This window comes from Hyperolius riggenbachi, chromosome 5 (assembly GCF_040937935.1).
Source record: "Hyperolius riggenbachi isolate aHypRig1 chromosome 5, aHypRig1.pri, whole genome shotgun sequence".
Lineage (NCBI taxonomy): Eukaryota > Metazoa > Chordata > Amphibia > Anura > Hyperoliidae > Hyperolius > Hyperolius riggenbachi.
This window is the reverse complement of record NC_090650.1, coordinates 441,329,086-441,341,405: the sequence shown is the minus strand read 5'-3', so window position 1 is coordinate 441,341,405 and position 12,320 is coordinate 441,329,086. Positions and strand designations below refer to the sequence as shown.

The following is a 12,320-nucleotide window of genomic DNA, read 5'->3' as shown; positions in this document are numbered from 1 at the left end:
TAAAGACCTCTGCTGCCCATCTCATCCACCTCTCCTCCCGCTCCTCTGAGGCAGCTCCTCTCTGCCAATCACCCAAAGATCCAGTTTAAACTTCTTACCCTGTCATACAAAGCGCTACAAAAGTGGTCACCTCCATACATTTCTTCACTAATCATCAGATATCATCCCACTTGACACCTTCTCTCCTCCCAGGAGACCCTCTTGTTCTCTAGCTTAGTCCCCTCTTCTCACCCTCATATCCAGGACTTCTCACAAGAATCACCTCTCCTTTGGACCGCTCTCTCCCAGCTTGTCCGTCATGCTCGTAAACAGACCTGCTGAGAGAAGCCTATAATTTGCTATAGGTAGCAGTGGAGGCTCACTGCCTCATCCACTAACCCATGTCTCCTCCCCTAAATGTCTCCACCCCATTACCCTGTAGATTGTAAGCTCACAAGGGCAAGGACCTCCTCCTAGTGTTTCTGATGCAAGTCATCATATGAACATGCACTAGTATGGGAGATATCTCACAAGTAGAGATGGCCAATAAGATGCAAATACGTTTGTCGAAAATCCAAATTACATGTTAATTGTAGGCAGCTTGAAATTGGACCAAGCTGCGGGTAACTTACGTGAGAATTACAATTTTTGGCGAACTTATTTGTATCGCATTGACCATCTCAACTCACAAGCCCATCTGTGTCTCCAAACCAATAGACAACGTTTTCCGACCATCGCTTACATCTGCTGTGCCGTCCAGAATGCTGTTTATAAACTGGATCATGTCTTCGATGCTGTCGATTCTCTTGCTTGGCAGGAAATACTGCTGATTGGATGTGTTGAGCACAACGATGGTGGGGATCTGGACTTCACTGAGGAGAGACAGGAAAAGAACAGATGAGAACAGGTAGAGCGAGGAACTGACATCACATATCGTGTTTTCCTGTAAATAAAACAGGGTCTTATAACAATTATTGCTTCCAGATATGTGCTAGGGTTTATTTTCTAAAGATTTGCATTGTGTTATATTTCTCTAAACACACAAGTTCCTGTGCTGTGTCCTCCTGCCTTCCCCACTGTCCCGCCTCTTCCTCTGCTGGATCCACCTCTTGTGTGCCCCTGTGTCCCCCTTGTACCTTTAGTGTCCTCCTGGTGTCCCCCTCTGTACCTGTGTCCTCCATCTTCTGTCTTCCTGTGCCCCCCTATTTCCTCCGCTGTGTCTTCTGCTGTCCCCATGTCTTCCTGGTGTCCCAGTGTCCTCCTATGTCCCCCTGCTCCATGCCGGGGTGTCCCACATGTCCCCCTAATCCTCTTCTTCCCCCCCATCTCCATTCCACTGTGTCCCCAAGCTTAAAAGTATGGGGAAAAAGTACGGCACCTTGTGCTTCTGCTGGAACCGATGGTATCGTAGACAGGACCATGGCTCCATTATTGGGCCAATCACTGCACACGCTGAGTAGCAGCGAGTTCAGCAATTTGCCCATTAATGGAGCCATTGTCCCCGCCCACGAGACCATCAGCTCCAGTAATAATACAAGTTGCCATACTTTTTCCCCTTACTGCCGCTAGGGCTTACTTTTGGGGTAGGGCTTATATTTTGAGTGCTTGAAAATCCTGCTAGGGCTTAATTTTGGGGATGTCTAAATATGGGGGAAACAGGGTAGATTGTGTTGTGATGTTTGCCAAGATTAGCACCTGAGGCACCTTCAGCGACACCAAAATGCAATTTACTTTGTTGTTTTACCTCAGTTATCCCGGGATTGCCATATGCAAGGGGAAAAGGAAGTAGAGTTGTACAATCTGGGGAACTGGATATAAAGTATGAACAAATATTTTATAAACAGTGAAAAGATTTGGGGGCCATGGATCACTTTTTCGAGGGGGCTCATCAGTCTCCTCTATCTTTAGCATCTGAGGTAATAATATTACTATCTGTTTTCATGCATAGTTAGAGGATATCAATTTATATGACCTGCAGCACTGTTAGGCACTTTGTGCCTTCTGTTCTATAATATGGCTTCTGTTTTATTCTTTATGGTTTTTTTAACTTTAACCACTTTACCACTACAGGTTGTGCTACCCTTATGGACCACAGGAATTTTCACATTTCAGCACTCCTCCCATTAAACGTTATCACTACTTATCACACCTAAATGATCTATATTTTGTTTTTGCCACCAATTAGATTTTCTTTTGGTGGTACTTTTTGCAAAGCATTGCTTTATCTTACATGTATTTTAAAGGGGATAAGAAGAAAAAAAGTGGAAAAAAATCATTATTTCTCTGCTTTCAGCCATTATAGTTTTAAAATATGATGTACTACTGTAAATAAAACCCAAGCATTTTATTCACCCATTTATCCCGGTTATTGCAACATTTAAATTATGACCCTAGTACAATGTATGGCAACAATATTTTATTTGGAAATAAAGTGTTTTTTTTCCCGTTTTTTAATTTCTATAAATGATTACAGCCCTAATTGGCAAAAATGACAATGATGTACCCTCATAGCATACATATATATAAAAAGCTAAGCCCCTAATCAATCACTGCATGACCATGTGTAGGGTGCCGCCCTGGAATTAGCTTGCTGTGCTGTCATGGAGCTTGCACCGCTATAGCAGCGCAGCTTCATGACTCAGCCTCATAGATTGGCTTTGGGAACATACGTTCCTATTCACCAATCTGAGAATAATGGCAGGACCCAGGAGCACGCACATGCGGTGAGCATAGAAAGCTGAAGATGAAGATCTACACCTCTGGGACATTCCATGAAGTCCTGTGGGGCGTAGATATACTGCCCCAAATACAATAAGTAGTTAAACTAATAAAAACTTTTGAAGCTTAAAAAAATATAAACCAAAACAATCTCCTATTGCTGAATTATCAGTTGATAAGAAAAACTATAAACGTGACTTACTCCATCAGAAGACTATTGATATACTCGTTACCATCGATGTGTCCAAACTGGAAGTCTCTGAAAAAAAAGAAGACACAAATCAGAAAGTAACGTACAACGTAACATTCACAGCGGAGAGCAAAGGACAGCATTATCAGCCATATATTCTCTGACCATGATGCATCATTCATATCAACACACAATGCTGTTTCATCATCTTTAACCAGATCTTTTGCAGGAACGGATCTTTTGCAGATACTGATCTGTTGAATGTGTACAGCATCTTTGTGTGCAGCATCTTGCAAAGATTTCTGTCTGATGGGGAGTTCAGCTCCATAGAATAGACTGTGTAGGTATGGCTCTCATACTACATGGAAGGGGGTAAGATTTCTGTCTGATGTGGAGTGCAGCTCCATAGAATAGACTGTGTAGGTGTGGCTCTCATACTACATGGAAGGGGGTAAGATTTCTGTCTGATGGGGAGTGCAGCTCCATAGAATAGACTGTGTAGGTGTGGCTCTCATACTACATGGAAGGGGGTAAGATTTCTGTCTGATGGGGAGTGCAGCTCCATAGAATAGACTGTGTAGGTGTGGCTCTCATACTACATGGAAGAGGGTAAGATTTCTGTCTGATGGGGAGTTCAGCTCCATAGAATAGACTGTGTAGGTGTGGCTCTCATACTACATGGAAGGGGGTAAGATTTCTGTGTGAGGGGGAGTGCAGCTCCATAGAATAGACTGTGTAGGTGTGGCTCTCATACTACATGGAAGGGGGTAAGATTTCTGTCTGATGGGGAGTTCAGCTCCATAGAATAGACTGTGTAGGTATGGCTCTCATACTACATGGAAGGGGGTAAGATTTCTGTCTGATGAGGAGTGCAGCTCCATAGAATAGACTGTGTAGGTGTGGCTCTCATACTACATGGTAGAGATGGGAAGTTCGGATATTTTCAATGATCCGGATGATTCGAATCGGATCATTGAAGAGATCCGGATCTTTGATCCGAATCTCGGATCATTTTACTACCAGAAGCATTCGGGGGTGAAATGAACAGCAGGACAGGTCTGTGGACAGGAGAAGGGGAGGGAGTGGACACACAGAGAAGGGGAGAAGATGGACAGAGGGCAGGGAGTGGACAGAGAAGGGAGGAGGGACGAGCAGAGAGCAGAAATGTTTGCACGTAATACCCACATGCTGAAGTCATATGCTTTACATATATTTCACCTATATGTTCATCTGTACACTTTGAAAGAAAAGGTCACACAGTGAAAGAAAGCATTCCCAGAAGATAAGTGCAGCTGTTTAGTGCCGAGTGCAGGAGGATTATATTGCCTTTCAATCACACTGTCTGCAAAGTTACTGAGCTGTGCTGAGCCAAAAGCTTCCCATGTGTTCACTGTGCAGCACTACGGAACAGCCAGCCTATAATGGGCAGCACGTTATAGCCAGTATGTGGGCTCTACACATATCTGGCAGTGGCACCCATGTCCCCTCTCTCTCATCTACCTGTCTCCCTGCAAGGCTGCCTCCCTTCCAACAGAGCGATCCCTGCTTCCAGGACCCCGCTGCCCGCTGAGAGGGGGCGTGTCGCTCCTGGCCCCGCCCCTTTTGCGATCCGAATCGTTCATTTTGATGATTCGGATGATCGACTCATAAAATAGATTCGGATCAAAGATCCGAATCGTTCATGATCCGGACAACACTACTACATGGAAGGGGGTAAAATTTCTGTCTGATGGGGAGTGCAGCTCCATAGAATAGACTGTGTAGGTGTGGCTCTCATACTACATGGAAGGGGGTAAGATTTCTGTCTGATGGGGAGTTCAGCTCCATAGAATAGACTGTGTAGGTGTGGCTCTCATACTACATGGAAGGGGGTAAGATTTCTGTCTGATGGGGAGTGCCGCTCCATAGAATAGACTGTGTAGGTGTGGCTCTCATACTACATGGAAGGGGGTAAGATCTCTGTCTGATTGGGAGTTCAGCTCCATAGAATAGACTGTGTAGGTGTGGCTCTCATACTACATGGAAGGGGGTAAGATTTCTGTCTGATGGGGAGTGCAGCTCCATAGAATAGACTGTGTAGGTATGGCTCTCATACTACATGGAAGGGGGTAAGATTTCTGTCTGATGGGGAGTGCAGCTCCATAGAATAGACTGTGTAGGTGTGGCTCTCATACTACATGGAAGGGGGTAAGATTTCTGTCTGATGGGGAGTGCAGCTCCATAGAATAGACTGTGTAGAGTATGGCTCTCATACTACATGGAAGGGGGTAAAATTGGTCTGTGATCTTTCAAGTGTGTATGTAGCATAAGCCTCAATATTCTTGGTTGATTGCATTGCTTGAAAAAGTAAGCCAATTTATCATACACTATTCAATTTAAGAAAAAAAAAAATAAAAATCAGGATTTTCCAAAACAACGGATACATCAAAAGGTTGAACATTTGGGGAAATTCAATGAATTTTTCAATGATAAAATTTGATTTTTCTATAAAATTAATTTATCGAAAATAACATGAACCTCAAGCATTTTGGTGGAATTGTGTTTGGCCACCTTCACAAACAACGTCCCGTAACAAAACCGATTGGTAAGTAGGCGACCTATGTATATTCTGCTTTGCGTCTATGTACTGTTTATATTATCTTATCATCCTGATTGCAAATGTTCTAATTTGGAATTAAGAGTATTAGAAGTTAACATTTTTTTAAAAACAAATGTTAAATGGCTAAATAAAAATATTTTAAAGTATTGTAAATCCAAGCTCACCGATGAAAATGATCCCTGTAGTCTCTGGCGACATCCTGGACAATAGACTTTAACCTGAAAACAAAAAGTTTAATACAGTTTAACCCAGTCATCATTTTAACAACCCTTTTAAGCTCAGCATTATAATTAAACCTCAGCTCCTAAAAATCAGAGAGAAAAGCATCTCCTCAGAGGGTGTCATTTATGAATGGAAATTCATTTTTTCACAAAAATAAAAAACACAAAAAAACCCACCAAAAACATAACACAGTCCGGTGGAGACAAACAGTCATTGGTTCATTAACAGACCCAGATCCTAACTCAGGGGCCTGTTTATTAAGCAATGCTATTAAAATAACCCCATCAGTTTGTTCTTACCTATTTTGTGACAGAGATAGTCAGATTTATAATGGGGTGTCTGATTAGGGATGAGCAATTATTAGACGCAAATAATTTCTCTTTGTGTTCAAATTTCAAGTAAATATTATGCAGCTTGAGCTTGGACCAATAAAAATTGACAGGAAGTTATTCTGATTGGTCAAATTTAAAGGGAACCTAAACAGAGGCATATGGATGTTTCCTTTTAAACAATACCAGTTGCCTGGCAGCCCTGCTGATTTCTTTGGCGGCAGTAGTGGCTGAATCACACACCAGAAATAAGCATGCAGCTAATCCAGTCTGACTTCAGTCAGAGCACCTGATCTGCATGCTTGTTGAGGGGCTGTGGCTGAAAGTATTAGAGACACAGGATCAGCAGGAGAGTCGGGCAACTGGTATTATTTTAAAAGGAAAAATCCATATCCCTCTCAGTTTAGGTTCCCTTTAAAGCAGCATATCATTTACATTTGAATGCAAGGAGAGATTATTTGCATCTCATTGATCCTACCTACTTCTTTGTGCGCAGTAATTACCCCAAATTTTGGATTAGACGCTCCAGCCAGTGCAGCCACATAATTGGAGTAGCTGACTGGCAGAAGTAGGGGTACGTAACTGTTTGACTTGCGTTGTGACCCCAACTTTTCACATTACCATTCGGGACAAAAGTTTGATTCAACGCTGCTGTTGTCCTGCACTGTAGCATAGGGAAGAACACTATCTGGCCATCCAATGAGGGAGATGGAGGGGGAAGGGAGGGGAGGGGGAAGGGAGGGGAGGGAAATCAGGCAGCAGCAACACATACCTCCATCCATGAGCTGGAGGTTCCGATCTCTAAGCGTCTGACGCTACTTCCTTAGCATGAGGCACTTAGAGATGGACCTCCACGGTGGATGGAGGTGTGTGTCCTGCCCGCCGCCCGCTGCCAGGCACTGATGATTGAGGCTGGAGGGGGAGCGCTGAGGGGAGAGCCATGTGTGGCCATGCTTTCGCCACATGCTGTGATCCCTCCAGCCCCCCGAAATGGCCCTGAGCAGGCCCCAGAGGGGAGGGGGCCCATCCAAATTTTTGCAGGGGGGCTCAGTGATTTCTAGTTACGCCCCCTGCTTAAGATCCATTAAATCTGATTCAATGCTCACATCTGAGGGAAATATGGGACTATTAATCAGCAATTTAAAGAAAACCTGTACTGAAAAAAGTTCCCCTGGGAGGTACTCACCTCAGTAGGGGGAAGCCTCCAGATCCTATCGAGGCTTCCCCCGTCCTCCTGTGTCCCACGGTGGTCTCACTGCAGCCCACGGAACGCACAACCGACAATTGTCGGGCTGTGCAATAATTACCTTTTCTGGCTCCAGCGGGTGGCGCTTCTGACGGAGATAGGCAAAAATAGCCGATCTCTGTCGGGTCTGCTCTACTGCGCAGGATACTGCGCCTGCACTGGAGCCAAGGAGGTAAATATTTTCATCGCCGTGGGACAGAGGAGGACGGGGGAAGCCTCAATAGGATCCGGAGGCTCCCCCCACCCAAGGTGAGTATCCCCAGGGGAGGTTTTTCTCATTACAGATTTTCTTTAAGGCTTCTCTCCTCACCGTGTGTGTTCAGACGAAACAGAATAAAGTCTGAAATCATACTTCATGGATGACATTACTGTAGAATATTCTTACCGAGTGTGCTCAGCCGAGTTGTTCTTATCATCAATAACAGCCACGGCCACCAGCTTTCCTAAACACACCAGAAAAGAGAGATTAAACTTTTGTATTTATATTTAGGTGCACTTAAAAAAAAAAGAAAACTTCAAATTAGACAGTGACCAGTAATGCATGACACTGACATTACTGACTGCACACAGAACCCTGTGACCTGATGCCTAACCCTAAACCCCCCCCCCCCCCTCCCGGCACACACACACACACACACAAACACCCTGCCTGGCGCTCCGAGCCACGTCGAGATGATTCACAGCGGCGCTCCTGCAGGCGCAGTAGGCATAACGTAGGAGAACGGGGGCCAGCGGAGCGGGGAACATAGCAGCTGTCTCGGGCTGGAGGAAGCCCCGGGTAAGTAGTACTGTGGGGGTAGCATTATTTAATTGATGACTCCTTTAAACCAACCACCAGCAAAAAAAAAAAAAAAACCCTGCCTGATGCCTAACCTTAACCATCCCCCCCACACATAAATACAGTGGGTTGCAAAAGTATTCGGCCCCCTTGAAGTTTTCCACATTTTGTCACATTACTGCCACAAACATGCATCAATTTAATTGGAATTCCACATGAAAGACCAACACAAAGTGGTGTACATGTGAGAAGTGGATCGAAAATCATACATGATTCCAAACATTTTTTACACATAAATAACTGCAAAGTGGGGTGTGCGTAATTATTCAGCCCCCTGAGTCAATACTAGTGTTGGGCGAACATCTAGATGTTCGGGTTCGGGCCGAACAGGCCAAACATGGCCGCGATGTTCGGGTGTTCGACCCGAACTCCGAACATAATGGAAGTCAATGGGGACCCGAACTTTTGTGCTTTGTAAAGCCTCCTTACATGCTACATACCCCAAATTTACAGGGTATGTGCACCTTGGGAGTGGGTACAAGAGGAAAACAAATTTAGCAAAAAGAGCTTATAGTTTTTGAGAAAATCGATTTTAAAGTTTCAAAGGGAAAACTGTCTTTTAAATGCGGGAAATGTCTGTTTTCTTTGCACAGGTAACATGCTTTTTGTCGGCATGCAGTCATAAATGTAATACATATAAGAGGTTCCAGGAAAAGGGACCGGTAACGCTAATCCAGCAGCAGCACACGTGATGGAACAGGAGGAGGGTGGCGCAGGAGGAGAAGGCCACGCTTTGTGAGACACAACAACCCAGGCCTTGCATGAGGACAAGAAGCGTGCGGATAGCATGCTTTATACCGCCATGCAGTCATAAATGTAATAAAGATAAGTGGTTCAATAAACAGGGACCACGCGGCAACGCTAACCCAGCAGCAGCAGACGTGATGGAACAGGAGGAGGCGCAGGAGGAGAAGGCCACGCTTTGTGAGACACAACAACCCAGGCCTTGCATGAGGTACCGCCATGCAGTCATAAATGTAATAAAGATAAGTGGTTCAATAAACAGGGACCACGCGGCAACGCTAACCCAGCAGCAGCAGACGTGATGGAACAGGAGGAGGCGCAGGAGGAGAAGGCCACGCTTTGTGAGACACAACAACCCAGGCCTTGCATGAGGACAAGATGCGTGCGGATAGCATGCTTTGTACCGCCATGCAGTCATAAATGTAATAAAGATAAGTGGTTCAATAAACAGGGACCACGCGGCAACGCTAACCCAGCAGCAGCAGACGTGATGGAACAGGAGGAGGCGCAGGAGGAGAAGGCCACGCTTTGTGAGACACAACAACCCAGGCCTTGCATGAGGACAAGAAGCGTGCGGATAGCATGCTTTGTACCGCCATGCAGTCATAAATGTAATAAAGATAAGAGGTTCCATAAACAGGGACCGGCAACGCTAACCCAGCAGCAGCAGCAGCACACGTGATGGAACAGGAGCAGGCGCAGGAGGAGAAGGCCATGCTTTTTGAGACACAACAACCCAGGCCTTGCATGAGGACAAAAAGCGTGCGGATATAGCAGCAATGCTTTTTGCCGCCATGCAGTCATAAATGTAATACAGATGAGAGGTTCAATAAACAGGGACCGGAAACGCTACACCATCCCAGATGTTCATTGGTCATGTTACTTGGTTGGGGTCCTGGAGTGTTGCGTAGTCATTTCCAATCCAGGATTGATTCATTTTAATTTGAGTCAGACGGTCTGCATTTTCTGTGGAGAGGCGGATACGCCGATCTGTGACGATGCCTCCGGCAGCACTGAAACAGCGTTCCGACATAACGCTGGCTGCCGGGCAAGCCAGCACCTCTATTGCGTACATTGCCAGTTCGTGCCAGGTGTCTAGCTTCGATACCCAATAGTTGAAGGGTGCGGATGGATTGTTCGACACAGCTACGTCATCTGACATGTAGTCCTTGACCATCTTCTCCAGGCGATCGGTGTTGGAGGTGGATCTGCACGCTTGCTGTTCAGTGGGCTGCTGCTGCATGGGTGTCAGAAAATTTTCCCACTCCAAGGACACTGCCGATACCATTCCCTTTTGGGCACTAGCTGCGGCTTGCGTTGTTTGCTGCCCTCCTGGTCGTCCTGGGTTTGCGGAAGTCAGTCTGTCGGCGTACAACTGGCTAGAGGAGGGGGAGGATGTCAATCTCCTCTCTAAAGTCTCCACAAGGGCCTGCTGGTATTCTTCCATTTTGACCTGTCTGACTCTTTCTTCAAGCAGTTTTGGAACATTGTGTTTGTACCGTGGATCCAGAAGGGTATAAACCCAGTAATTGGTGTTGTCCAGAATGCGCACAATGCGTGGGTCGCGTTCAATGCAGTCTAGCATGAATTGAGCCATGTGTGCCAGAGTCCTACCAGAATCCTCATCATCCTCTTGTGAGCGTTGTGATTGTTGTTGTGATGCATCATAGTCGTCACCTTCCTCCTGGTCTGCTTCTGCTGACCATTCGCGCTGAATTGTGGAAGTCCAACGTGCACCGCTCTGGCCCTAGTCAGTGGTGGCATGAAATTCCTGCTCCAACTCCAGCTGTTCCTCCTCCTCTTCTTCGTCATAGCTGCTGGGGCCAGCGTTCCCTGAGGCGGATGGCCTGATGTTGGTACCATCACGCTGATCGTTTTCTCCTTCAGATTCCCCCAGTTGCATCATGACAGCTGTTTCCTTGATTTTCAACATTGACCTCTTCAGTAAACACAGCAGTGGTATGGTAATGCTGACTGAAGAGTTGTCACTGCTCACAAGCAACGTGGATTGCTCAAAAATTTTGGAGGACTTGGCAGAGGTCCAACATGTTGGCCCAATCGGATCCACAGAAGCTTGGCAGCTGTCCGGATGCGCCTCGGTACTGCGCCGTCATGTACTGGACCACTGCACTCTTCTGCTCACAAAAGCGTGCTAGCATGTGCAGCGTAGAATTCCAGCGCATAGGGACATCACACAGCAAGCGATGGTGGGGGAGATTGAAGCGCTCCTGCATCTTGGCGAGTGCCCCCGAAGCAGTACTGGAATTTCTACAATGTTTGGCCACTCGACGCACCTTCAACAGAAGATCGGCCACGCCTGGGTATGTCCTCAGGAACCGCTGAACTACTAGGTTCATCACGTGCGCCAGGCAAGGGATGTGTGTCAGCTTAGCCAACCTTAAAGCGCGAATGAGATTACTCCCATTATCACACACAACCATGCCCGGTTTCAGGTCCAGCGGTGCCAGCCACAAATCCGTCTGTTCCTTTATTCCCTTCCAAATTTCCTCCCCTGTGTGCTGCTTATCCCCAAGGCAGATCAGCTTCAGCAACGCTTGCTGACGCATGCCAACAGCTGTGCTGCACTGCTTCCACGATCCTACTGCTGCTGGGTTAGCGTTTCCGGATGAGGTACAGCTTTGAGATGCGTTGGAGGAGAAGGAGTCAGAGAGGTAGGTGCTGCTGTTGTTATCCAGTGGGAGGGACGGCGGTGCAGCTGTTTGCGGCGTGGGCAACACCCGCGCCGTAGCAGGTGAGGAATCGCTGCCAGGCTCCACAAGGTTCACCCAGTGCGCGGTAAGGGAGATGTATCGACCCTGTCCGAACGCACTCGTCCAAGTGTCAGTGGTGAGGTGAACCTTGCAGGCAACGGCATTCTTCAAGCTTCGGGTTATTTTGCTGACCACGTGCTCATGCAACTCAGGCACTGCAGAGCGCGCAAAGTGGTAGCGGCTGGGAACCACGTAACGTGGGATGGCCACTGACATCATGCCCTTGAAGCTGTTTGTCTCCACCACTCGATATGGCAGCATTTCGCAGGCCAGAAGCTTGGCTATGCTGGCTGTTACTGCTACGGCCCGGGGGTCATTTGCTGGCAATTTCCTCTTGCGCTCAAACATCTCCGACACAGACAACTGAACCGTAGCGCTGCACACGGAAGGGCTGTTGGTTGTGTTTGATGAACACTGGGAGACCTCAAGAGCACTACTCCGGAAAGTGACAGTGTCAGCGTCGTCTGATGTTTGTGAATGTTGTGAACCACGCAATGGCTGGGCTACTGCTGCTGCTGAGGCGGGTCTGGTGGTGAGTCTGGTGAACCCAAGGGAGGCAGTGTTGCTGGTACCCTGTCCTGCCGCGTTTGCCCACAGAGTGGGATGTTTGGATAGCATGTGGCGGCTCATGCTGGTGGTGGAGAGGTTGTTAATACTTTTCCCCCTGCTCAGGCGGGTCTTGCA

The 12,320-nt window shown here is 46.9% G+C and overlaps 1 protein-coding gene across 1 annotated transcript in view; it reads right to left on the bottom strand.

Moving 5' to 3' along the window:
- TMX3 (thioredoxin related transmembrane protein 3) overlaps positions 1-12,320 on the bottom strand; it is a 69,551-nt gene that overhangs the window by 15,636 nt on the left and 41,595 nt on the right. The window contains exons 11-14 of the mRNA XM_068238116.1: positions 7,669-7,726; positions 5,651-5,704; positions 2,900-2,956; positions 722-851 (exon numbers count right to left, since the gene is read on the bottom strand). Of these exons, the coding sequence (XP_068094217.1) occupies positions 722-851; positions 2,900-2,956; positions 5,651-5,704; positions 7,669-7,726 (299 nt within the window). The remainder of the gene's footprint in view (positions 1-721; positions 852-2,899; positions 2,957-5,650; positions 5,705-7,668; positions 7,727-12,320) is intronic.